The 23,273-nt window shown below is 48.6% G+C and overlaps 1 protein-coding gene across 2 annotated transcripts in view; it reads right to left on the reverse strand.

The window, feature by feature from the left end:
- Positions 1-23,273, reverse strand: part of ING3 (inhibitor of growth family member 3) — a 200,108-nt gene that overhangs the window by 88,207 nt on the left and 88,628 nt on the right. The window contains exons 6-7 of one of the 2 annotated variants that reach the window (XM_086967020.1): positions 7,074-7,145; positions 6,864-6,983 (exon numbers count right to left, since the gene is read on the reverse strand). In XM_086967020.1, the coding sequence (XP_086823146.1) occupies positions 6,864-6,983; positions 7,074-7,145 (192 nt within the window). Of the gene's footprint in view, positions 1-6,863; positions 6,987-7,070; positions 7,146-23,273 lie in introns of both variants that reach the window. The other variant, XM_086967014.1, reaches the window with a different exon arrangement.

Here is a 23,273-nt window from a genome sequence, read left to right on the forward strand (position 1 = left end):
ATCTCTCTACAGGCGGTTTGTGGTCACCCGACAAACAGAAGTTACACATAAACTGTTTGGAACTTCTGGCGGGATCTTTCCCAGTGCGGTGCTGGACGAAAGATTCAGTTCAGTCCTGTGTGGTACTCAAGATGGACAACGTCTCAGTGGTTCAATATGTGAACCATTTGGGGGGCACCAAATCGAAAGCCGTGTCGGATCTGGCGGCAAGTTTCTGGCAATATTGCCTCAACAACCAGGTTGAGGTCACGGCGGAATATCTTCCAGGTCGGGACAATCTGGAGGCAGACTTTCAGTCTCGCCACTTCCGGGACGCCAGCCTTTGGCGTCTGGACCACTCGGTGTTCAGGAGCCAGAGCAACATTTGGGGTCCGTTCTCGGTGGACCTTTTTGCGTCCAGGCTGGACCACCAGTTGGCTCGCTTCTTCAGTTGGACACCGGATCCTCTCGCTACGGCGACAGATGCGTTTCTCCAGGACTGTAGTGCGGAGCAGGGGTATACGTTCCCTCCCTTTGCCATGATCACGAGGGTGACGGCGCAAGTTCGCAGGCAAGCGGCAGAGCTGGTAGTGATCACCCCGGTGTGGAAGTCGCAAGTATTGTTTCCAGTTCTTCTGGAACTTTCTTGGGATTTTCCAATCCCACTCCCCCTGTTTCCTTCCCTCCGTCTGAGTCCGAACGGAGCTCCTCACCCTCTAGTATCCTCGGAGTCGCTGAGGCTCATGGCGTGGCAGATTGCAGGGGTCAATGGGAAGCCCCTGGCCTTTCGAGAGAAGCCGAGTCCCTCATCTCGAAAGCGTGGGCAGACAGTACTGTCAAACGATACAGGTCTGCTTGGTACCGATGGACCAGTTGGTGTCTGCGACGGGGTTTTGATTCCTTGGTCTAGGATGTGGTCCACGTAGTCAATTTCTTGGCCCAGTTGGCCTCTGAGGGCCTGGCTTACCGATCTATCAACACCTTCAGGTCAGCTATCTCTTCTGGTCATCTCCCAGTGGATGGAGCACCGGTGGTTGATCACCCGTTGGTTTGCCGGTTGTTACTGGGCATTCGTCTTTCGTTGCCTCCGGAGCCTCACTATTCTGCGCTTTGGGACGTTAATCTTGTCCTTAATTTGTTTTTATCCTGGCAGCACAAAAGGTATCTCTCAAGGAAAGAGTTGTCGGCAAAACTGGCCATGCTCTTGTGTCTTGTTTCTTGCAGACGAGTGTCAGACGTGCGTGCTTTGGATATTTCTGGCAGAGTTTTCACTCCAGAGGGTGTGACGTTCACTTTGCACAGGCGCACAAAGTGTCATTCGAGGTCTATTTCATATCCTCAGTTGGCAGATTCTCCGAAGCTTTGTGTGGTTCATTGTCTGAAAGCTTATGACGAGGCGACGGAGGAATTCCGTCCCCCAGGCGAGAGACAACTTCTCATTTCATTGAGAAAACCGATTAAAGCGGTTTCTTCGCCCACTATTGCCAGGCGGGTTCGTTGGGTGATGCAGTAGGCAGGCATCAACCTTAGCCAGTTTGGAGCACACTCCACGAAGGGTGCTATGTCTTCGAAGGCCTTCAGTCTCGGTGCGCGGCTTGAGGACATTCTCAACGCGGCGGACTGGTCTTCAGATTCCACATTCAAGCAGTTTTATTTCAAACCGATCTTGAATATGGCACACTTGGTTGTGGGCAAGCTTTGAACAAGCATAATCCTCGCCTCCAGTCATGACACAGAATGAAAAATTTCCTAGCTAACGTAACGGAAAGTTTCAATTCTATTAAGGACTCGGAGGCGAGGATTATCCCGCCCGTACTTCCTGGAGGAGAACCCTCCCCGTATGTCAGTAACAGGTTTATTCTTGTTGGATTGGTAACAGGTTTATTCTTGTTTGATTGGTTTACTGCATTGTATTGACTTTGTCGAATGTTCCTCGGTACTTCCTCTGGTAATGTGGTTTCCTCTTACCCTCAGGCTCGGATTCCAAGCAAGACGCCTGAAGAGAGGGGAGTGGCTGTCTACGCGCTCAGAAAGAGGAGGAACAGACACTGTGGAGGGACTATGTGAGGGCTGCCAAGGCCCTGACTGGACATTTTGTCTGGACATTCTATTGGTTGTTACCAGGTGTTTCTGTTTTTTTCTTGTTAGACTACATGCCCCTGTGGAATCATTGGAAATGTAGTCTTTGTTATCTTCGCTGCTGTAAATAAAGTGGAGAAAGAAGGCATAATCCTTGCCTCCGAGTCCTTAATAGAATTGAAACTTTCCGTTACGTTAGCTAGAAAATTTTTCATTAGAGGACAATAGTGGTCCTAGCTATATTATATAAAATATGGATCGATTTCAGGGTTCAAGGTGAACTGTGATAAATTAGAAATGTTATGTTTAGGTTTTTAACAGAATACCCATGAGAGGTTGGGGGCTATATTCCCCTTTCGCTGGACCAAAAGAAAAATATATTTTATGGTCTCTTGTCACAACTGGCTGAAAATAAAAGGGACTTTCATAGGTGGCAACCATTGTTTAGAAATGATGTTAGAATAAAAGCATTAAAATGTATATACTGCCAAGACTATTATACATTAATCAACCACTTCCTAATCCTATCCTATCCACAAAAGACAGAGAGCGGACTAATATTTTATATGTGATTGTTAAATAAAATTAAAAAAACACAACCGGATTCTCAAAAACAATGGGTTTACATGGAAATGGAAGTAGTGGGTAGCACAAACTGCAATATGTTGTGGCTACCTAAAAATAAAAACTTTAAAAAACTGAACAGTGCCATATAGAGGAAAATATTTTATATTGAGAACTGACAAAAATAGGATGAAAGCCCCTAAAATAACACCTTAGGGCGGGACTATACATTGTATGAAACTAAGATCCATTCTGACACAGATCTCTAGTTCAGGTAGAGCAAGAGAGGCCTCAATTGCCTTGAATACATTTGTAATTTCTTGTTAAGCATTTAGGTTGCATGTGAAATAACATACTTTTTATTTTAAAAGTGCAAACACTGGAGATTGAATAATCAGGAATTTCTTTAACTTGTATTTAACTTCTTTAGGTGCTTTAATTCATTCTTTAGCCTTTACTTTTTTTTTCAAGTACACTGTTGCTATAAAAAAATTTAAACTGAAATTCCCCTTGATCTTGGATAAGTCTTGCTTCAGTCACACATTTGATGACGAAAAAGCCTTTTGAATTTAAATGCCAAATTTGATCAAATTATGGTGTTTGTTAAAGGAAATCATCCGCAGACCTGGACTTCAATTTGATAGTCAGTGGATCTCGACCCACTCACAAGAGCTTAAGGTAAATTCTTCTTGCCATTGATTCGAATGAAGATTGGTGATCCTGGCAGATCTCTCATCATATTTGAATTATAGTCCTGCTGTCTTTCTGGTCTTACCTAAATATTGTATCTGATGCCTGCAGATTCAGCCAAGTACAGCTACCATTCGGTTTCTGAAATTACCTCATGGCACTTCTGTTAAACCCTGGTTGGACTTCGTCCTCAGTTTATCAGTGAAAAAGAATATCTTGTTTTAAGAGATCATGCATGGTGCACAAGGCACTTGCTGCCACTTTTGCCCTGAGCATCTGAGCTCTCAGCCCTACATACACTTGTAAATGTAAATGTATTTGAACTTGTATAGCGCACAGCTACCCGCAGTGGGTTTCCCGGCGCTTGCTTAGGGAACCCATCCTGGTATTCCCCTGTGAGATAACCCCGGCAGGGTATCCACAAGGTGAAAGCCAGGCATCCCGCCGCGAGGGGCCGTTGTGGAGATTAAGCAAACTACTGCCCAGAGTCGCAGAGTGTGAACCCGTGAGTTGAGAAGGCACCGGAGCGAGAATTATCGAGTCCGTGGAATTTTTGAGCCCAAGACCCGCCGAGGCAGGGAATTGAACCCTGGTCCAGGGCCGATCTCAGCTTCCGGGTCTGCCGCCTCTAACCCCTGAGCTACACTTCTCCACTTCATTCCTCCTCTTCTGTAGTTTTAGTTGTGCTCATGTTCCAAGGAACCAGTACAGACAGACATTCTTTCTTGGTTCTTACTACTGCTCCCAGTACACATGTGAGTGCAGGTTGAGCGGTGTACCTGTGGGAGTGCAGGGTGCAGCATAAAAATGTTGGATCCACTGGCATTGCCAATGCTTGTAAAAAAAATTCTCTTTATGGTGTTCTATGATAACCCTACGATAAAATATGTTTGGAAAAAAAAGTGAGATACATCAGCAAATTGTTGTTAGTTCTCAAAGACACTTTTGAAGTGATTGAGTGCTTCAGTCTTCCTTCTTGCTTCAGCCGTGTGGCCCCAGGATATCACTGTGTACCCCACTCCAAAAGGAAAGAGGGCCCCCCCCCCCCACAGTGTGATGATCATTCATCTATATGGATACTAGTAAAAGGTTATTACAACAGATATCAAAGAGCCTACTGAAGTGTAGGATAATTCCTTTTTTGTTCTGGCCTCGCCTGATCAAATATTAAACTGAGTGACAGAAATAAACCATGTTGTAACCAGAGAGACATGGCACATTGAAAAAAAAATTTACACACTTTGTCTAATCTGATGATGTCAATATCTTTGGTTAAAGACTGTATACAAATTTTAAATAAATAACTTCACATAACTTGCAGTATTTGCTATATGATTTAATCATGCCAAGATGGTTTCTCTATTTGCCTGGTGTAAGATGGAGAAGTTTGGTGTGTTCTCACTCGCTTTCCCAGTGTTTCATGTATCTCTGATACACCGTGATAATTATTAAAATTCTGCTGTGTCACCTAGAGTGTTTACCCAGCAGTTGTGCAAGTTGGGATCAGATGATGAGCAGGGAAATGTTGTGCTCCTAGTGGGAGCATGCTAGTTCTTGAACCTATCATGGCGAGGAAATAGAGAAGCTACACGTCTGGCCACGAACTGCAAGAGACTTTTCTACACATCCTGGAATGATAATGAGAAGGGGAGTGATAACACCTTTTCCCTATGGAATTTATAAACCAAGACTACTTGTCTAGGAGAAGGGTAAGGACAACAGAAACTTTTCACAGACGACATTTGTTAATGCGTACAGCTGTTAAAACAACACTTTGGAGAGTGAAACGAAAAGGGCACAAAAAGGCAGACGCATTGCAAGACCTGTCCAGACTTGAAGACTATTGCAGCAGAGTGAGACATTTGTAAAATCTCCTTTGCCATATTAATCGGGACTTCTAGTAAGAGTGTGAAAGATCTCCACGCATTACAGAGGAAAAGAGTAGGACCTAGAAGAGCCTTCATTCCCACCAGGATTTGGCTTGTTTACTCCTAGAGGAGGGCAAAAAAGACTCAACTAATGGTTTGGTCCCCTCAGGCCCTTCCTTCATAGTCTGTCCCCTAATCAAGGTAAATGCTTATGGTGCCTCCTTGAGGTTACATGTTTAAATGCAGTTGACATTAGGATGTGTAAATGTGTAAAGGTGGGAGAAGGCTGTCAAGTTAATTAGAAAAGAATCTGCTCAGATCCATGCAGTCAACACTCAAATAAGGCACAACAGAAATGACAGAAAGCATCTTCAGTAAAGCATCTGCAGTACAAGCACTAGTCATCCCACGAATTGAATACGGCAGCACCGCCCTCTGCGGACTCCCCCTAACTACAACCGCACCACTAAAAGCTTCTCTAAATGCTGCAGCGAGACTCATCACTGGGTCAAAAAAGCACTCCCACATTACCCCTGACTTGAAATCCCTGAATTGGCTGCCTTTTGAAGCCAGAATACATCTGAAGATCGCCTGCATGACACACAAGGCGGTACACCTAAACTCACCCGGCTACCTCGCTCAGAAATTGACAATCTCTGGGGAAACTAGAAACACGAGAGGCACAAACAATCTTCTGCTGAAACCTCGAAGATTCCGGAAGGAAAAAACATACAAGCCCTCCTTCTCAGGAATGGCGCCTAGGATTTGGAACTCACTCCCTCCCGAAACCAGGCTTATCTCCTCCACTACACTCTTTAAAAAAGAAGTAAAAGCTATCCTCATGGCTAAATACACTTGAACTACTATCTCGAACCCTATTAACACCCAGCACCGATCTGTACTACATGTTTGACACCTTTACGTATGTGTTTGAGTTGTCTTATTACTCACATGATTGGCTTTGCAGTCACTTATTTGTACTGTGTGATCTATTGATTTACTTGTTTGACTATGTTCCCTCATGTACCCTTCTATGTAAAGCGCTCTGATATCTGCGAAGATCTTGTTCGCGCTATATAAAACTTTAAAAATAAATAAATAAATAAAATAAATCTTGACATGAGCTGTCTAAGGACAAATGTTACTATGGGATCAAAAAGCCACATTCAAAAGGAAATAATAAATGACAGATTCAAGAAAAAAAATTAGAAAAAAAGACAGCTAAACATTTTAGCAAATCAAAATCTCTAGCAGAGAGCAAGAAGTGGACTGGTAAAGTCAGCTGTGTCTAAACTTTGCCTTTATTTATTTCTTTTTTAAGAAACTGATCTATACTACACCAAAGAGCTCTATTTTCATCCTGATGCATAACATATCCTAAAGGTATGGATGAAGGGGGAATGGCTAGATAAGTACAAACTATACACCATGCAATCATGAGACCCAGGTTAAAATAACTGCCTTGGCGCTAGACTCATCAATGGATTCTGGACAAATCACTAAATCTCCACGTGCATAAAATGCATATACAACCCCACTTGATGTACACAATCTCGTAAATTGTCTCCCTAATCCTCAGGTTATGTGCAGTGCTCTTTTCACACCTAGGTTCATGCTACATAAATACCAATACATGCATGCATCCATAACTGAATACAAAGTTAGATATATTATTCCAATTACCCGGAATGTTCTCTTTGGAGGCATCTGAGGTTAGAGTAGATAAGAGCGCTTCAGACTTGAACTTCTTTTCAGGAACGTGGTCGGTGACAGTTTGGTGAGAAACTGGATTATGTTTCCTTTCTGTACATACAATATGAAGCATTTTTCATTATTATTTTTATTCAACTCACCTTATACACTACACAAAAGGTGCAAGTCATGAATACCTACTATCTACTGGAGTGTGGGTATGTGCATGGTGATTGTTCACAGGCTCCGAAGGAGTATCCATCTCAAGAGAACCTGCAAGGTTAAAATAAAATGTCATTAGTGATGAGGAAGACATGACAATTTGAATAGAAACAGAAATTTGACCAAAAAAGAGATGCAAACATTCTTATGTTCAAAACTTCTGTAGCGCAAAAAAAACACACTGATATTCATACATCTTTCATTCCAATGTGTGATTGATTAAACCATTACAATTCGGTACAAAATGCATACCATCATTATAGAACCTTCTACACAGAGTTCAAATACTTTACAAAGCAATCACGCAATCGATCTTGCATTAAGTACAATTCATGCTCGTTTTCTAATTCATCAATTTGGAAAGAATTCGGTTTGAATTTTGATGAACATCTACAGAGTGAAATTTACGTTGGGAACATAGTTTTTGCCAATTTCTTTTTAACGTTCTAGATTATTCAGAGTTTTTTTTAATCGCAAACATTATTTGACAAACCGAAGATCTAAAATCCCTGACAAATGACTAAACCAAATTTGAGCATTGAGAAGCAGGGGGAACTACTTGGGAGGCCCCAATTATTTGTTTGAGCTCTTTGTGTTGGCCCCATTAGTTTTGTGATCCATATGTAAAAGCGAAGTAGAATTTTGCTTTAAACCAGAAGATCCCACTAGAGTCTTATTTGACTTACATGTTCCGAATTTGTTATCATAAGTGCCGAATCCTACATCTCTAGGCCTGAAACTGGCAGCTTTGTCACATATGGTTGGTTTTGACAGACACCTATTTAGTTTTTTTCTCCGATCGTTCATATGTACTTTTTTTAAATATCAAGTTTACTGATGTTCTACTCATTTAAGGTATCAAGTGAGTGCTGAAGCTCAATGGGAGTATGATGAAATAGCATTGTATCATTTGCGTATTATAATGCCTGTAGGTGCATATCACTTAATTCTGGAGAAAAAGCTCTGGTAGCATAATAGTTGGTATCAAGGCATCTGAATATAGGTTGAAGAGGGGCCAATACAGAACCTATCTTTAGGCCGCGATTTGTACAAACTTTCCCATGAAGTGAAGTTTTATCCTAACCCAAGTGTTGGTGAGCAAAAGGTGTATTGCAGTTAGTAAGGTGGTTAGTACAGGAGAGAGCCTTTACAACACTGTCTTTACAAAGGGATCCTTTACCACACACCCTTTACCATGCAATGCTTTTACTACACGTATACCTTTACCATGGAATCCTTTACAACAAAAGGTAAGTATATTTATGGTAAGTGTTGTAGGAAGCTGTCTATTTATGTGGGGCACCTATGTAGGGGTACACCATGCAAATAGTCCAGAAGACCCTTCTTGGTGTACAGGGCTTGAATTGGTAATCCCAAGTGCTCTATTATGGTGGTGTGATCAAGCAGTTTAAACTTAACAGAGGGTAGTGTTAAACATTTGTTGTGCACACAGAAAATGAGACTAACACTCAAGAAAAAAATCAAGACCAATTTAGAAAAACAGATTTTTAGATTAATTTAGACACAAAGATCACCTGAATCAGGCAAATACTTTCAGAGTTATCATTTTACATAAAAACAGTAAAATGCAGAAATAAAGGTTTTAAGGTATGATCCTCGAACGCGGTAATGTTATCCTCGGAAAAGGTGAGATCAGCAGCCAATTCACCTCCATCCTCAACGTATTAATGACAAGTTACCTTTCCTGGAAATCCACGATGGTGAGATCCCTCCTCAAGAAACCCTCTGCAGAACCCAGCGAGCTACAGCTCTCTACTCCCTTTCCCCACCAAATTTCTGGAGAAGGCCATCAACTTTCAACCCACAGACCACCAGGAGAAGGAACAACTTACTGTACACATCCCAATCAGGCTTTAGAACCGGGAACAGAACCAAGATAGCTCTGATCGCCAAGACAGACTACATCTACACCCTACCCAACAGAGGAGATTCAGCCACCCTGATCCTTCTTGACCTCTCCGCAGCCTGCGGCAGTCTCTCACCATACACCCATCTGCCGCCTACGCCAGATCGGCATAAGAAGATGCGCCAAGATGGATGGCTTCCTTTCTCACGGGATGCACCCAAATAGTCCACCTCCCTCCCATCACATAACAAGCCAAGAACACCATCTGTGGTGTCCCCCAAGGCTCACCCCTCAGCCCAACCCTCTTCAAAATCTACATGACACCACTCCCAGACATTGTCAGATCGTGTGACATCAACATCATTTCCTATGCCAACGACACCCAGCTCATCCGCTCACTCTCAGCCGACCCCACGGCGACGAAGATTAACTTCCACAACTGTATGAAGAGTGTCTCAGCCTGGATGAAGGACACTGCCTGAAGCTCAAGACAGACAAAATTCTGATCTTCTGCAAACACATCGCCCTCTGGAACGACTCCTTGTGGCTGCCAGAATTCGGAACCACCTCCAAACCAAAAGACCACGCCTGAGACCTCTGCATCATCCTCTACAGTGAACTCTCCATTAAAGGTCTGGGCAACACAGTCTCCTCACCCTGCTTTCACACCCTCCCAAAAATCTGCAAGTGGCTCCCCACTAGCACCAGCAAGAGAGTGGCACAGGCCTTCATCACCAGCCCACTTGACTACGGCAACGCACACTAAGCAGGCACCACCGCCAAACTCATGCAAATTCTTCAGACCATCCAGAACCCAGCCACCAGACTGGTCCTCAACCTGCCAGAGAGAACCCACATCACTCACATCATCACCCACATCGTCCAGCACCCCAGCACCTCATAGACCCCCACTGGCTCCCAGTCCAGAAGGGATGCCATTTCAAGGTCCTGACCCACACCTACATAGTCCTCCACCATTAAGACCTGCCTACATGAAGCACCACCTACATTTCCACCGACCCTGCCAGGAACCTCCACTTTGCGCACCTCGCCCTCAGACAGATGCCTCACACAGGAAGCTGCCACGCCGGAGGACCCTCCTTCTCCAATCTCTCTGCCAAAAGCATGGCTTAATCCCTCCTCCTCTGCACTGCTCCCTCGCTGACCCACTTCAGAAAGGAGCTCAAGACCTGGCTCTTTGACTGAGGTCCGCTGCAAGTGCCTGGATGCCCTCTCAGGTGACAAATCATCCTCTACAAGTACAACCTGATTGATTAATTGATGGGAGAAAGATACACTGCATAGGTATACTTGCAACGGTTGTTAGGGCTGATCTCTTGAGCTTAAATTGTTTTAGGGGCCAAGGTCCATGGAACCACAAGCAGTTTGGTTCTATCAGCCCTGGCGTGTCCAGGTGCAGAGGTGCTGGTCGCCACAAGCGCTACTAGGTAAAGTCAATGGGGCAAACCTGTAACAAGAAAACACTACAAGTGGGGACTTGAGGAACATGTCTGGCAGAACGCAAAGGGGGGCTCAGCTTTTGAGGGTCTATGGAGCACAGGGACAGTGTCGGTTTCTGTGAACTCTGGCTGTGGGAATCAGGCGCAGAGGTGTTTTTGCCAGCAGTTAGAGGCTCTCAATTGACTTTGGTTACCGAAAGAGAAAACAGGACAGCAGGGACACTCTTGGTGTTGGCCTCTGTGATACTGAAGTCCCTCTTGGGCACGTCAGTTGTGTGCCGGACTGGACACACAACAAGCCTTGGTTGCAGCAAATACCGAGGGTATTGGTGTTGAGCGACTCCTGGAGAGCCTGGTGTCTCCAAACTTGGCAGGAAGACAGATCTGACTGAACAAAGCAAACATTCACCCCCAGTTACAGATCTGAGTTTAAACCACTGTTTTTTTTGTTCACCACACCACCCCAGTTTTGACCCAGCCATATGCAAATAACTCTTGACCCTGTTCCCCATGCGAACAGTCCAGCCAGAACTGCCAGGCCAGGTCCTCCCTGTAACGGAAACAAGCTTCATGGGACCAGTTTTGGAGTATCATCCCTAATCAGTCAGGCTAGCTTGAATCCAGTCGCACAGTAAGAAACTACCAGGCCTAGGGGATCAGGGTTTTGCCACCCTGTTTTGGTTTTTTTTTATTTAAAAATGTTAAGTTTTATCTTGGGAAGTGGCAGAGTAAGAGTCCTAAAATTGCTGTCATCACGTCGTATGCTGAACCGGTGTAACTTGCTCATGTTCTTCAATGTCAGCCTTGGACACTGAGATATGCTCTGCTTCTTCTTTGGCTCCTTGAGCATGGAATTCTTCTCTGTCGGAATCTTCACGGACGATGTCCGGTGCGGAGCTGCTTTGATGTTGCATTTCATGACGTCGAGCCAGACGGTCATGGAGTGTCTTCTTGGATCGAAACGATCGGCACGCGTCGCAGTCTTATTCGTCGTGTTCCGGGGATGGGTAGAGGTTGCACACTTCTTGCAAGTCGGTGCACGGAAACTTTGCTCTGCACCCGGGACAGAGCTTGAATGCAGTCCGTTCATCCACCGCTAGTGAGCCCGACGCTGGTAGGCCAGAAGGGCTTCCATGAGTTTTCCAATCTAAGAACTTTGAGTCGAAGCGATACGCGGAAAATAGGGAACGCAATCGAGAAACAATACCGTCGGGGTAGTGGATTGCACATCGAAGGGAACCTGAGTGCAGCAATTCACATCCGAACCCGATGACAGAAAAAAAACAATCTAACAATGGAGTCAATACCCATGCGCTGTATCACCGAAAGGAGTCACCACCTACCTTGTGACTGGGAAAGACTTCTTCGAAGAAAAACAAAGTGAAAACATCCGGACCCAACACTAGATGGCAGGCTATGCAAAGCTTGTGATCTACAGCTCACATGCCTCAAACATAAAGTTTAGTATGCCTGAACTCAGAATGTTGAAATACATCTTTTAGTGAGTGTGATTTTTACATTCTGTGTTTGAAAATACCACTTTTAGAAAGTAGGTATTTTCTTACTTAACCATCCAGTGTGCCTCTGCTAGGTTTGTGTATTGCCTGTCTGGCTTTTGGATGACAGGGGCTGGAGAGGGGCAGTGGCTCCAGAGAGCATGATGAGTCAGGGCTGGGCTGAATATACCTGGGCTGCATTTAAGAGTAGGGGAGGAGATGTCCTTTCACCTGAATGGGCCGGGCCTGGCCTGCCTTTAACACTGCTGTCTCTACCTCCTGCCAGGAAGCTGCATCAGTGAGGACAGAACTGGTTTTGGCTGGGTACAGACACTCTCTGCCTTCAGAGAACAAAGGATTTTTGGGTATAAAAAGAGGGCCCAGACTTTTAGATAATTTCTGGGAATCAAGAAGAACCTTTGCCAAGGAGAACAGCTAGAGAAATGGGGAGGAATACTGCCCCTGTGCTGTTTGCTGTCTGGGGTTGGCCTGCAGTGGCTGTTTCTGCCAAGGAAAGGAGAAAGGACGTTGCTGTGTCCCCTGCTTCAAGAAGATCTCCAAGGGCTTGAAATAGAGCTTGCCTCCTGTTAAGAAGTCTCAGAGACACAAAAGACTTCCTGCAACTCTGCCATCTGCGAGTCCTACCCTTGCCTGAGGTGCCTCCAGCAGTCAAAAGGCCTCAGAAGTTGGGTTTTGCAGCTGCTCTCTAAGAACCGGCGCAAAGCATCGCAAAACCATGCAAAGTGTGGCTCAATGATTAGAGCGGCAGACCCTGATGCAGAGGTCTAGCCCGGGACCAGGGTTCAATTCCCCGCCTCGGCGAGTCTTGGGCTCAAAATTCCACGGACCTGATAATTCTCGCCTTGGTGCCTATTCCAATCATGGAGTCCCACTCTGCAACTCTGGGCAACAGCTTGCTTAATCTCCACAACGGCCCCCACAACGCTAAGGATGCCTGGCCTCCACCTTGGGGGTGCCCAGGAGTGGACGCCTCACAGGGAAAGCCAGGATGGGTTCCACAGCAGTATTCGTACAAGCGCCTTGAGACCCTTGCGGGTGAGTAGTGCGCTGTACAAGTATCAAATTTACAATTTACAAAGCCTCTCGGAACCGACGCCAGGCGACGGTGAATTCACGCCGAGTCCCACCAAGCGATGCGAAGCCTCGCCGTGCAGTCCCCAGCACCCACGCCGGACATGCGCAGCCTCGCAAAGTTACACCTCACCACCTGTGCGCAACACATTGCATTTGGGTGCCAAGTCTACAAGAACACGGGCCACAGTAAGAAATACAGTGGCAGTAAGAGACCGACGCATCACCTCCCCCGGAGTAAGGAACAGACGCATCACCTCCCCTGCGTGGAAGTAAGGAACCGACGCATCACCTCCCCTAGAGTAAGGAACTGACGTATCACCTCCCCTGGAGTAAGGACCCACCGCATCACCTTCCCTGGGCGTAAGACACCGACGCATCACCTTCCCTGTGGCTGTTTTTGTTTGGGACTGTGACGCATCCAAGGTACTTCGTGCTGAAAGTGTTGCATCCATAGTTTGCTGTGGACAGAACTGTTTCTACCTTTTGAAAGTCTTATCTTGATAACCGCATTGTGGATTTTTGTCGTTTGGTCTTGTTTTGGTTTAGATAAAGATTACTTATTTTTCTAAACTGGTGTGGTGAGCATTTGTAGTATTTTCACTGTATTACTGTGTTTGTTCACAAATGCTTTACTCAGAGGGACTGCGGGCGAGTGAGTCTCTCAGCGGGACCGCGAGTGAGTCTCTCAGCGGGACCGCGAGTGAGTCTCTCAGCGGGACCGCGAGTGAGTCTCTCTGCGGGACCGCGAGTGAGTCTCTCTGCGGGACCGCGAGTGAGTCTCTCTGCGGGACCGCGAGTGAGTCTCTCTGCGGGACCGCGAGTGAGTCTCTCTGCGGGACCGCGAGTGAGTCTCTCTGCGGGACCGCGAGTGAGTCTCTCTGCGGGACCGCGAGTGAGTCTCTCTGTGGGACCGCGAGTGGGCACATGAACCGCTCGGTGGGACTGCGAGTGGGCACATGAACCTCTCGGTGGGACTGCGAGTGGGCACATGAACCTCTCGGTGGGACTGCGAGTGGGCACATGAACCACTCAGAGGGACTGCGAGTGGGCACATGAACCTCTCAGAGGGACTGCGAGTGGGCACATGAACCTCTCAGAGGGACTGCGAGTGGGCACATGAACCTCTCAGAGGGACTGCGAGTGGGCACATGAACCTCTCAGTGGGACTGCGAGTGGGCACATGAACCTCTCAGTGGGACTGCGAGTGGGCACATGAACCTCTCAGGGGGACTGGCAGTGGGCACATGAACCTCTCAGGGGGACTGGCAGTGGGCACATGAACCTCTCAGGGGGACTGCGAGTGGTCACATTAGCCTCTCAGTGGGACTGCGAGTGGGTGCATGAGTGGGGTCGGTAAGTGGAGGAATCAGTGTCTGAGTGGGTCTGATGCGTAGTTGCTTCTACACCCCCCCAAACGGCAATGTACATCTAACAGAGCACATTCTGGAATCAGAAAAAGAGTTTGGATTGACATCAAGTGTCGGCGGTAGTATAATTTGGGGAGACGGATGATTACCATCCGCACTTCCTATTTTTCGAAGCGGCATTCGTATTGGTGTCATCCGCACAGACCAGAGAGAAAACTTTGTTGACTTGGACGGATGTTTTAAATTGGAATGTACAGTGATTGGCTGAATAGTAGAAAATGCAAGCGCAATGCGGTGTGACAACGGAGGTTTGGATGTAATGCCACGTAGATCAGCATTAACTTTTTAATGGGTTGAATTCAGGTGGATCAGAGAGAAAAACTCTTGGGAAGGAATATTGAACGTTATGGAAGATCGAGAACACGCAGTGATTGGTAGAATACAAGATGCCTGGGACATATTGCGAGCTGATTTGTTGGCTTTTTCTTCAAAGTGTTTGGGACCAAAAAAAACGGTTTATAGGTGTTAGTCGAGACATTCTGCCTTGGCACACGGAAGAGAAAGGTCAGTAGCATTATGGGATGAGTTATACATGGACTTGAGGAAATAAGGATTTGGGATGATTGATGTAATAGTTAAATATAGTAAATATAGGGTGTTAGACCGGTCTGCCCTCTGGGAAGCCCATCCTATTTAGTTATTTATTTTTGTCCCCTTTTTGCCCCTCACATCCCTTAATTTTTATGTCCACTGAATTTTTGTGCGGTGTTGACAGGGGGTTAGATGCTCTTTGATCCTCGTAGTCCTTTTCCCTGAGGCCTAGGTGCCACTTCTGATTAGATTTGTGAAACCCACAAAATGGTGGTTATCAACTGCCATAACTGCCGCCCTAGAATAGGGACTTCTAGAAATTTCTGGACATTGCTGGACCCTTGGTGGTCAGCCTATAAAAGGCCAAGGTGAGGGCAGCCATTTTGTACAGAGTGTGAGGCAACGTGAAGAGAGGCTAGTTGGAGTGTAGTCTGAAAGAAGAGGAGGTTGGCGCAGAGTGAAGGACTTGACAGTCTTGTGGGGCTGCTACCTGCCTGCTGACGCCACTCTTCCCTTGCTGACCGGACCCAGCAGGAGAAGCTTCTCTTCAGAACCCTCAGGAAAGGAGGGATTGTGGACTTGAACGGAGGCTGGGCTATTAGCCAGGACCAGTGAGAAAATGGGGGCCTGTGGAACTGTACGCTTCCGTCCAGAATTCAAATCCTTTTCCCCTGTGGAATTAAACGTTAATGCGGCTACACTCTCACCATCGTCACCAGGTTACCTGAATCACTGTGGCCTGTCTGTGGCGGACCCCGCTTCCCTCCTGAGTCGGGGGCCCTCTCGTGAGGTGGGGGACTGCCTATCGGGGTGTTCTCTGGTCTGGACGCCTCTCTGCGGCAAGCGGGTGAGAAGGAAGCTGCGGCGCTTATTCCCTGACTGACAGCGTCCGTGTCAGAGGTTGCGGAGGCGTGTCAGACGTGCAAGAGGTGGAGCGCCAAACCGACATCCAGGAAGTGCAGCGCGGTGTTGCGAGACGGAGGAGGAGCTGGACGCGTTGACAAGCGGAGGCGTTCTCTCCCCGTAGGTTCCTAGACGGAGAGGAGGAACCCGGAGGTGCCGGCTTGGTGAGGCGGGGCGGTCTCTGTCAGGGTTTGCACACGGAGCGCTCTCAGCGCTCACCGGAGAAACGCCTCTGCTGAAGGGACCTCATCGGAGAAAAGGAAAGTAAGCGGGGCTTAAGCCAGAAGGGGAGGGAAGGCTGACTGAGATCCCTGCCCCTGGCGTCGCCATAACCAACTCCGGCTGGGGGTTTGTTATCCAGTCTAGAAGGGGAGGTGGGGAGTTTCTGAGTAACGCCCCTACCAGATTTCACGAGCCTCGAACTGCTGCCGGTGTCGAATTTGTCCTGCTGGGGAGGTGACCCACGGAGGCGCTATCTACTTCAGGGATTAACGGAGGAAGTCTCCCACCGATCAGGTGGAGGAAGGAGTACAATTGTTCAGAACAAGTGTGCAGAGTAGTAAAAGGGGTCACCTTCGTGCAAGTTCCCTGAGTAAAAGTAGAATCGCTGTGTTATCGTGAAAGCTGAGGCAGACATAATATGAGATAGGCACTGGTAAAAGATAGGTTTAGCTTGCCTGTCTTTAGTTATCATTGATCTGGGTGAGAGTTCATAACCAAAGGAATCAACTGTGGAAGTTACTGTTATCACCTTTAGAATGCCAATGTTTTACTGAGGGAACTGTGTAGGCTGATTTCCTTTAACCACTCCCATTCTTCTTTGACTGTGTAGCATTGTTAGAAAACTGGTGGGTAAAGTAGTGCTGAACTTTTATGTAACTGACAAAGGAAGTATAATATGAATTTGTAAAGTGATATCTAATACTTAAAGTGAAAAGGAATATAAGGAGAAATAATGGTGTAAAAGAGACATAGTGAAACAAATCTATTTTTTATAAATCAGTCCATATTTTTCCACAAATTTTGGTGTAGTGTCATTTTTGTGTGGAAGTGCATTGAGTTACTGCTGGGTGGTGCGCAAACTTTACACTTGAGCTTCCAGGAACTGACTGTCTTACCTTAGGCCGTGCTACCCTATGTGACTTGGTAATACTAGGTCCAACATGTTTGGTGTCTAGCGGTGGGATAAGAACTGTGGTTTCGACTACTCTGCAGTAACTAAGTGTAATCCACTGACCTACACCAGGAGTTTTCTCCTGGCGGACTTCCCAATTTCTACTTTTGTTTTTTCTAAATTCATTCCTGGTGGTGGGTGGCAGTAGCTTAAAATTGCCCTTGTGAATTTATTCTTTTTGTGTGCTAGTCCCTACATTGCTCTTCAGCAAAATGGAATTTGCTTTGGAAGAACTGGACACTTATTCTGTAGCCCAGCTTAAGGACTTTTGTCAACAGATGGGAGTGTTCTTTAAGCGTGGTGCCAAGAAGGGGGAACTCCAGACCAGTTTGAGGGCTTGGGTGGCAGCACATGGAGAAGGGAAGGAGGAGGAAGAGGGGGCGGACCGGGACACAGTCATAGGGGTAGAGGGATTGTTCCATCCTGAGATGGGAAACCTACTACCAGGACCAATGACCTACTCAAGGAGGGGTAGTAGTGTCTCCGGAGGAAGCTTGACCGAAGCTGAACTAACAGACAGGAGGGAGAAAAGGCAGCTGAAGTGGGAGTTAGCCAGGTTAGAACAGGAGAGGGAGGAACAGAGGATGGCTCATGAGCTTAAACTAAAAGAGCTAGAACTCCAGGCCCTACAGTTAGGACCCTCCAACTCTCCGAATGGTGGCAGCGAAACCCGAGAACCAACCAGGGAGTCCAGACCCTACCTGCCCAAAGACATAGTTGCCAGCTACAGCCAAGGGGATGACATAGCCAAGTGGCTGGCTGCCTATGAGGTCTCCTTAAGAGCCCATGGGATCCAGGAGAAACACTGGGGGGGTGGGTTATACAAATATATGCCTCCTACTGGTCGGGACACCTTGTTAGCCCTAGAACAGGAGGAGCAGACCCACTACCCCACCATGAAGTTAGCGTTAATCAAAAAGTTTGGGCTAACCCCGGAAAAGTAGCGCCAAAAGTTCAGGGGGAGCCACAAGTTAAGCACCCAAAACTGGGTGGATTTCCTGGACTATGCGAGGAAGGCATTGGAGGGCTGGGTACAGGCCAGTGAGGTAAAGGACTATGAGGGGTTATATGACCTTTTTCTTAAAGAGCATCTACTCGAGAAATGTTTTCCCGAGCTGCGCCAACACCTGGTGGACAGCAAGCTGACCAACCCCCGGAAGCTTGCAGAGGAGGCGGACATCTGGGCAAGTACCCGGGTGTCCTCAAAGGGGACTGGAGGGGATTCCCAAAGGGCCGGACAGGGCGCCCCTCAGAAGAAGGAGGTGGGAGATAAAAAGCGGGAGTTCTCTAAAGGTCCCCAAAACAGTTTCCAGGGAAAGGGTACAGGTTTCCCCCCTACGGCTAACCCGCCCAGAAACCCTCATCCTGGCCAAAGCCAGCAGCCAAGGGTTGTCCACTGCTTCGAGTGTGGTGGTGTTGGACATTATAAGGGAGAAGTCAAATGCCCAAAGAGACCACCCCCTCCCACCGGAGGAAAAGCCCCGGGAGTAGCTAGTGTAGCGCTCGGGGAGGAGTTGCCCTTAGATAAGGGGGGTGAGTGGGCGGGTGTCACCTTAGTGTCCCTGGGAGATCGGGAGATGGTTCCTAAGATCCAGGTGCCCCCAAATACTACCAAGTATGGGCAATGGATCACCATCAATGGCCAGAGAGGGGAGGCTCTGAGAGATACAGGAGCCAGTATGACTATGGTAAGGAGTCAACTGGTGTCTCCAGAGCAGGTGATTCCCAATGTACTCCACCCTGCCGCGATGGCTGACGGCAGAATGGGCCCAACCCTGTGGCCGAGGTTCCCTTTGAGTGGGAAGGGGTTGCGGGTTCACTTCGAGTTGCCGTAAGCCCTGCCGTGCCAGTCGATTGTCTGCTGGGGAATGACATGGAGCACAATGCTTGGAGAGAGGTGGAACACCGGACTCATTCAGAGACGCTGGGTACACCTGACTGGGCCTGTGTAAGCACAAGGTCTGCGACTGCCCGGAGGGGGAGTTCGCCCGGGTTGGAGCCTGGAACAATGGCCCAGCCCGCTGCCAAAAAGGGACAGACCCGAAGACAGGAGAAGCCTGCTTCGGCTTCCGCGCCCCATGTGACAGATCGGCCACCTGCGGTGGTGAGCCAGGAGTCCGCAGAGGGGGAAGTAGTCTCCCTGGAGGACCTACCCATCCCTGCTGAGTGGCATGTGGAGGGAGGGCCTACCAGGGAGGAGTTCTGTAATGGCCAGAAGGAGTGCCCTACCCTTGAGGGACTGAGGCGACAGGCCGAAGCACAGGCAGCAGGGAACGTTGCAGGACACTACCACATTTACTGGGAGGACGGACTCCTCTACAGTGAACCCAAGGTACCTTTACCCGGTTCATCTAGGGCCTTGGTAGTCCCTCAACGATACTGAGCCTTTCTGTTAGAATTGGCTCATGAAATACCCTTGGCAGGACACTTAGGTCAGGACAAGACATTTGCCCGGCTTGTCCCCCACTTTTACTGGCCTCAGATGAAAGTGGCGTCTGACACCTACTGTCGGACATGTGTATCCTGCCAAGCCAGTGGGAAAACAGGGGTGAAGCTGAAAGCTCCCCTGGAACCACTTCCTGTCGTTAGCACCCCCTTTGAAAGGGTGGGCATCGACATTGTGGGGCCATTGGATCCACCAACAACGGCTGGTCACAGGTTTATCCTGGTTCTGGTGGATCACGCCACACGGTACCCAGAGGCAATTCCTCTGAGGACTGTCACTGCACCTGTAGTGGCTAGGGCCCTGATGGGGATTTTCACCCGAGTGGGTTTCCCCAAGAAAGTTGTGTCTGACAGGGGGACCAACTTCATGTCAGCGTATATGCGGGCAATGTGGAAGGAGTGTGGAGTGACCCACCGGTTCACCACTCCCTATCACCCCCAGTCAAATGGACTGGTAGAAAGGTTCAACAAGACCTTGAAGGGCATGATCAGAAGTCTGCCTGAAAGCCTGCGGAGGAAGTGGGACGTCCTCCTACCCTGTTTGCTATTTTCCTACAGGGAAGTGCCACAGAAGGGAGTGGGCTTCAGCCCCTTTGAGCTTCTGTATGGGCACCCTGTACGCGGTCCTCTCAGCCTGGTGAAGGATGGATGGGAAAAGTCTCCCAGGAAGCCTCCCCAGGATGTGGTGAGCTACATGCTGGCCTTCAGGAGCCAAATGGCGAAGTTGTGGAAGCAAGCTTCTGACAACTTGGAGGCCAGCCAAGCAGTAATGAAGGAGTGGTATGACCACAACGCTCACCCGGTGGAGTTGGAGCCTGGCAAGAAAGTGTGGGTGATGGAGCCTAGAGAGCTAAGTGCCCTCCAGGATCGCTGGACAGACCCCTTTGAGGTGTTAGAAAAGAAGGGTAAGGCCACATACCTGGTGGACCTTAAGACCCCTCGACAGCCCCTACGGGTGCTAATTGCTAATCGCCGCAAACCCCACCATGAGAGGCCCGGGGTCATCTTAATGATGGTGACTGATGGAGGAGAGGAAGCGGGAAGCGAACCTCTCCCGGACTTGTTTTCGTCTCCGGAAAAGGATGGGTCGGTGGAGGGAGTGATTCTCTCCCCATCCCTAACTCCTGAACAGCGGGAGGACTGCCGTCAGGTAATGGAGCAGTACTCTACATTGGTCTCCCTTGTCCCGGGAAGGACCCCCCTGTGTACCCATGATGTGGACACAGGAGACAGCCCACCAGTGAAGTCGAAGACCTACCGGCTGTCAGACAAGGTGATGGCCAGCATCCACCGTGAGGTTACCAAGATGCTGGAGCTAGGAGTTATTGAACCTTCCAGTAGCCCCTGGTCCAGTCCGGTGGTTCTAGTGCCAAAAGCAGCTCCACCAGGCACCACTCCAGAACTGAGGTTGTGTGTGGATTACCGGGGACTGAACTCAGTTACCAAAACTGATGCTCATCCGATCCCTAGGGCGGATGAATTAATTGACCGGCTGGGAGCTGCCCAATACTAGAGTACCTTTGACCTCACTTCAGGGTACTGGCAGATCTCCCTTACAGATGGAGCAAAGGAAAGGTCAGCTTTCTCCACGCCTGAGGGACACTTCCAGTTCTGCGTAATGGCCCTTGGGCTCAAGAACGCCCCTGCCACTTTTCAGCGGCTGGTGAACCAGGTCCTTTACGGAATGGAGAGTTTCTCCGCTGCTTACCTGGATGACATAGCTGTCTTCAGCAGCAGTTGGGAGGACCATTTGCATCACTTGCAAGCAGTTCTCCAGGCCCTGAAACAAACTGGCTTGACAATCAAGGCCAGCAAATGTCAGATTGGACAGGGGTCAGTTGTGTACTTAGGTCACTTGGTGGGTAGGGGAACAGTGCAGCCCCTCCAGGCAAAGATTGAGGCAATCATGGCCTGGGAACCCCCCAAGTCCCAGACTGAGGTCCGAGCTTTCCTGGGCCTCACAGGTTACTACCGTCGCTTTGTGAAGGAGTATGGCACTATTGTAGCGCCCCTCACAGAGCTTACCTCAAAGAAACAACCTCGACGGGTAGTTTGGACAGAGGCTTGTCAGCAAGCCTTTGAGAAATTGAAGCAGGCAATGTGTGCAGCACCGGTCCTGAGGGCCCCAGACTTCTCCAAGGAGTTCATTGTCCAGACAGACGCATCCGAACATGGCATTGGGGCAGTGTTATCGCACCTCAATGAAGAGGGTCTGGATCAGCCTGTAGTCTTCCTATCCAGGAGACTGCTTCCCCGGGAACAGAAGTGGAGTGCAATTGAGCGGGAAGCTTTCGCGGTGGTGTGGGCTCTGAAGAAGTTGCGGCCATACCTGTTTGGCTCGCACTTCCTGGTTCAGACTGACCACCGACCCCTTCGTTGGCTGATGCAAATGAAGGGGGAAAATCCCAAGTTGTTGAGATGGTCCATCTCCCTACAGGGAATGGACTTCCGGGTGGAACATCGGCCTGGAGTGGGCCACGCCAATGCAGACGGTCTCTCTAGGTATTTCCGCCTTAGTGATGAGGACTCCCAAGGGTTGGGTAGCTCGCCCCACTTTTAGCTGGGGGGGACGCGTGTTAGACCTGTCAGCCCTCTGGGAAGCCCCTTCTATTTAGTTATTTATTTTTGTCCCCTTTTTGCCCCTCACATCCCTTAATTTTTATGTCCACTGAATTTTTGTGCGGTGTTGACAGGGGGTTAGATGCTCTTTGACCCTCGTAGTCCTTTTCCCTGAGGCCTAGGTGCCACTTCTGACTAGATTTGTGAAACCCACAAAATGGTGGTTATCAACTGCCATAACTGCCGCCCAAGGAGTAAGGCCCATAGATCAGAATAGGGACTTCTAGAAATTTCTGGACATTGCTGGACCCTTGGTGGTCAGCCTATAAAAGGCCACGGTGAGGGCAGCCATTTTGTGTGAGGCAACGTGAAGAGAAGCTAGTTGGAGTGTAGGCTGAAAGAAGAGGAGGTTGGCGCAGAGTGAAGGACTTGACAGTCTTGTGGGGCTGCTTCCTGCCTGCTGACGCTACCCCTCCCTTGCTGACTGGACCCAGCAGGAGAAGCTTCTCTTCAGAACCCTCAGGAAAGGAGGGATTGTGGACTTGAACGGAGGCTGGGCTATTAGCCAGGACCAGTGAGAAAAGGGGGGCCTGTGGAACTGTCCGCTTCCGTCCAGAATTCAAATCCTTTTCCCCCGTGGAATTAAACGTTAATGAGACTACACTCTCACGATCGTCACCAGGTTACCTGAATCACTGTGGCCTGTCTGTGGCAGACCCCGCTTTCCTCGTGAGTCGGGGGCCCTCTCGTGAGGTGGGGGACTGCCTATCGGGGTGTTCTCTGGTCTGGACGGCTCTCTGCGGCAAGCGGGTGAGAAGGAAGCTGCGGCGCTTATTCCCTGACTGACAGCTTCCGTGTCAGAGGTTGCAGAGGCGTGTCAGACGCGCAAGAGGTGGAGCGCCAAGCCGACATCCAGGAAGTGCAGCGCGGCGTTGCGGGACGGAGGAGGAGCTGGACGCGTTGACAAGCGGAGGCGTTCTCTCCCCGTAGGTTCCTAGACGGAGAGGAGGAACCCGGAGGTGCCGGCTTGGTGAGGCGGGGCAGTCTCGGTCAGGGTTTGCAGACGGAGCGCTCTCAGCGCTCACCGGATAAACGCCTCTGCTGAAGGGACCTCATTGGAGAAAAGGAAAGTAAAGCAGGGCTTAAGCCAGAAGGGGAGGGAAGGGTGACTGAGATCCCTGCCCCTGGCGTCGCCATAACCAACTCCGGCTGGGGGTTTGTT

Source organism: Lissotriton vulgaris, chromosome 1_1 (genome assembly GCF_964263255.1).
Source record: "Lissotriton vulgaris chromosome 1_1, aLisVul1.2, whole genome shotgun sequence".
Lineage (NCBI taxonomy): Eukaryota > Metazoa > Chordata > Amphibia > Caudata > Salamandridae > Lissotriton > Lissotriton vulgaris.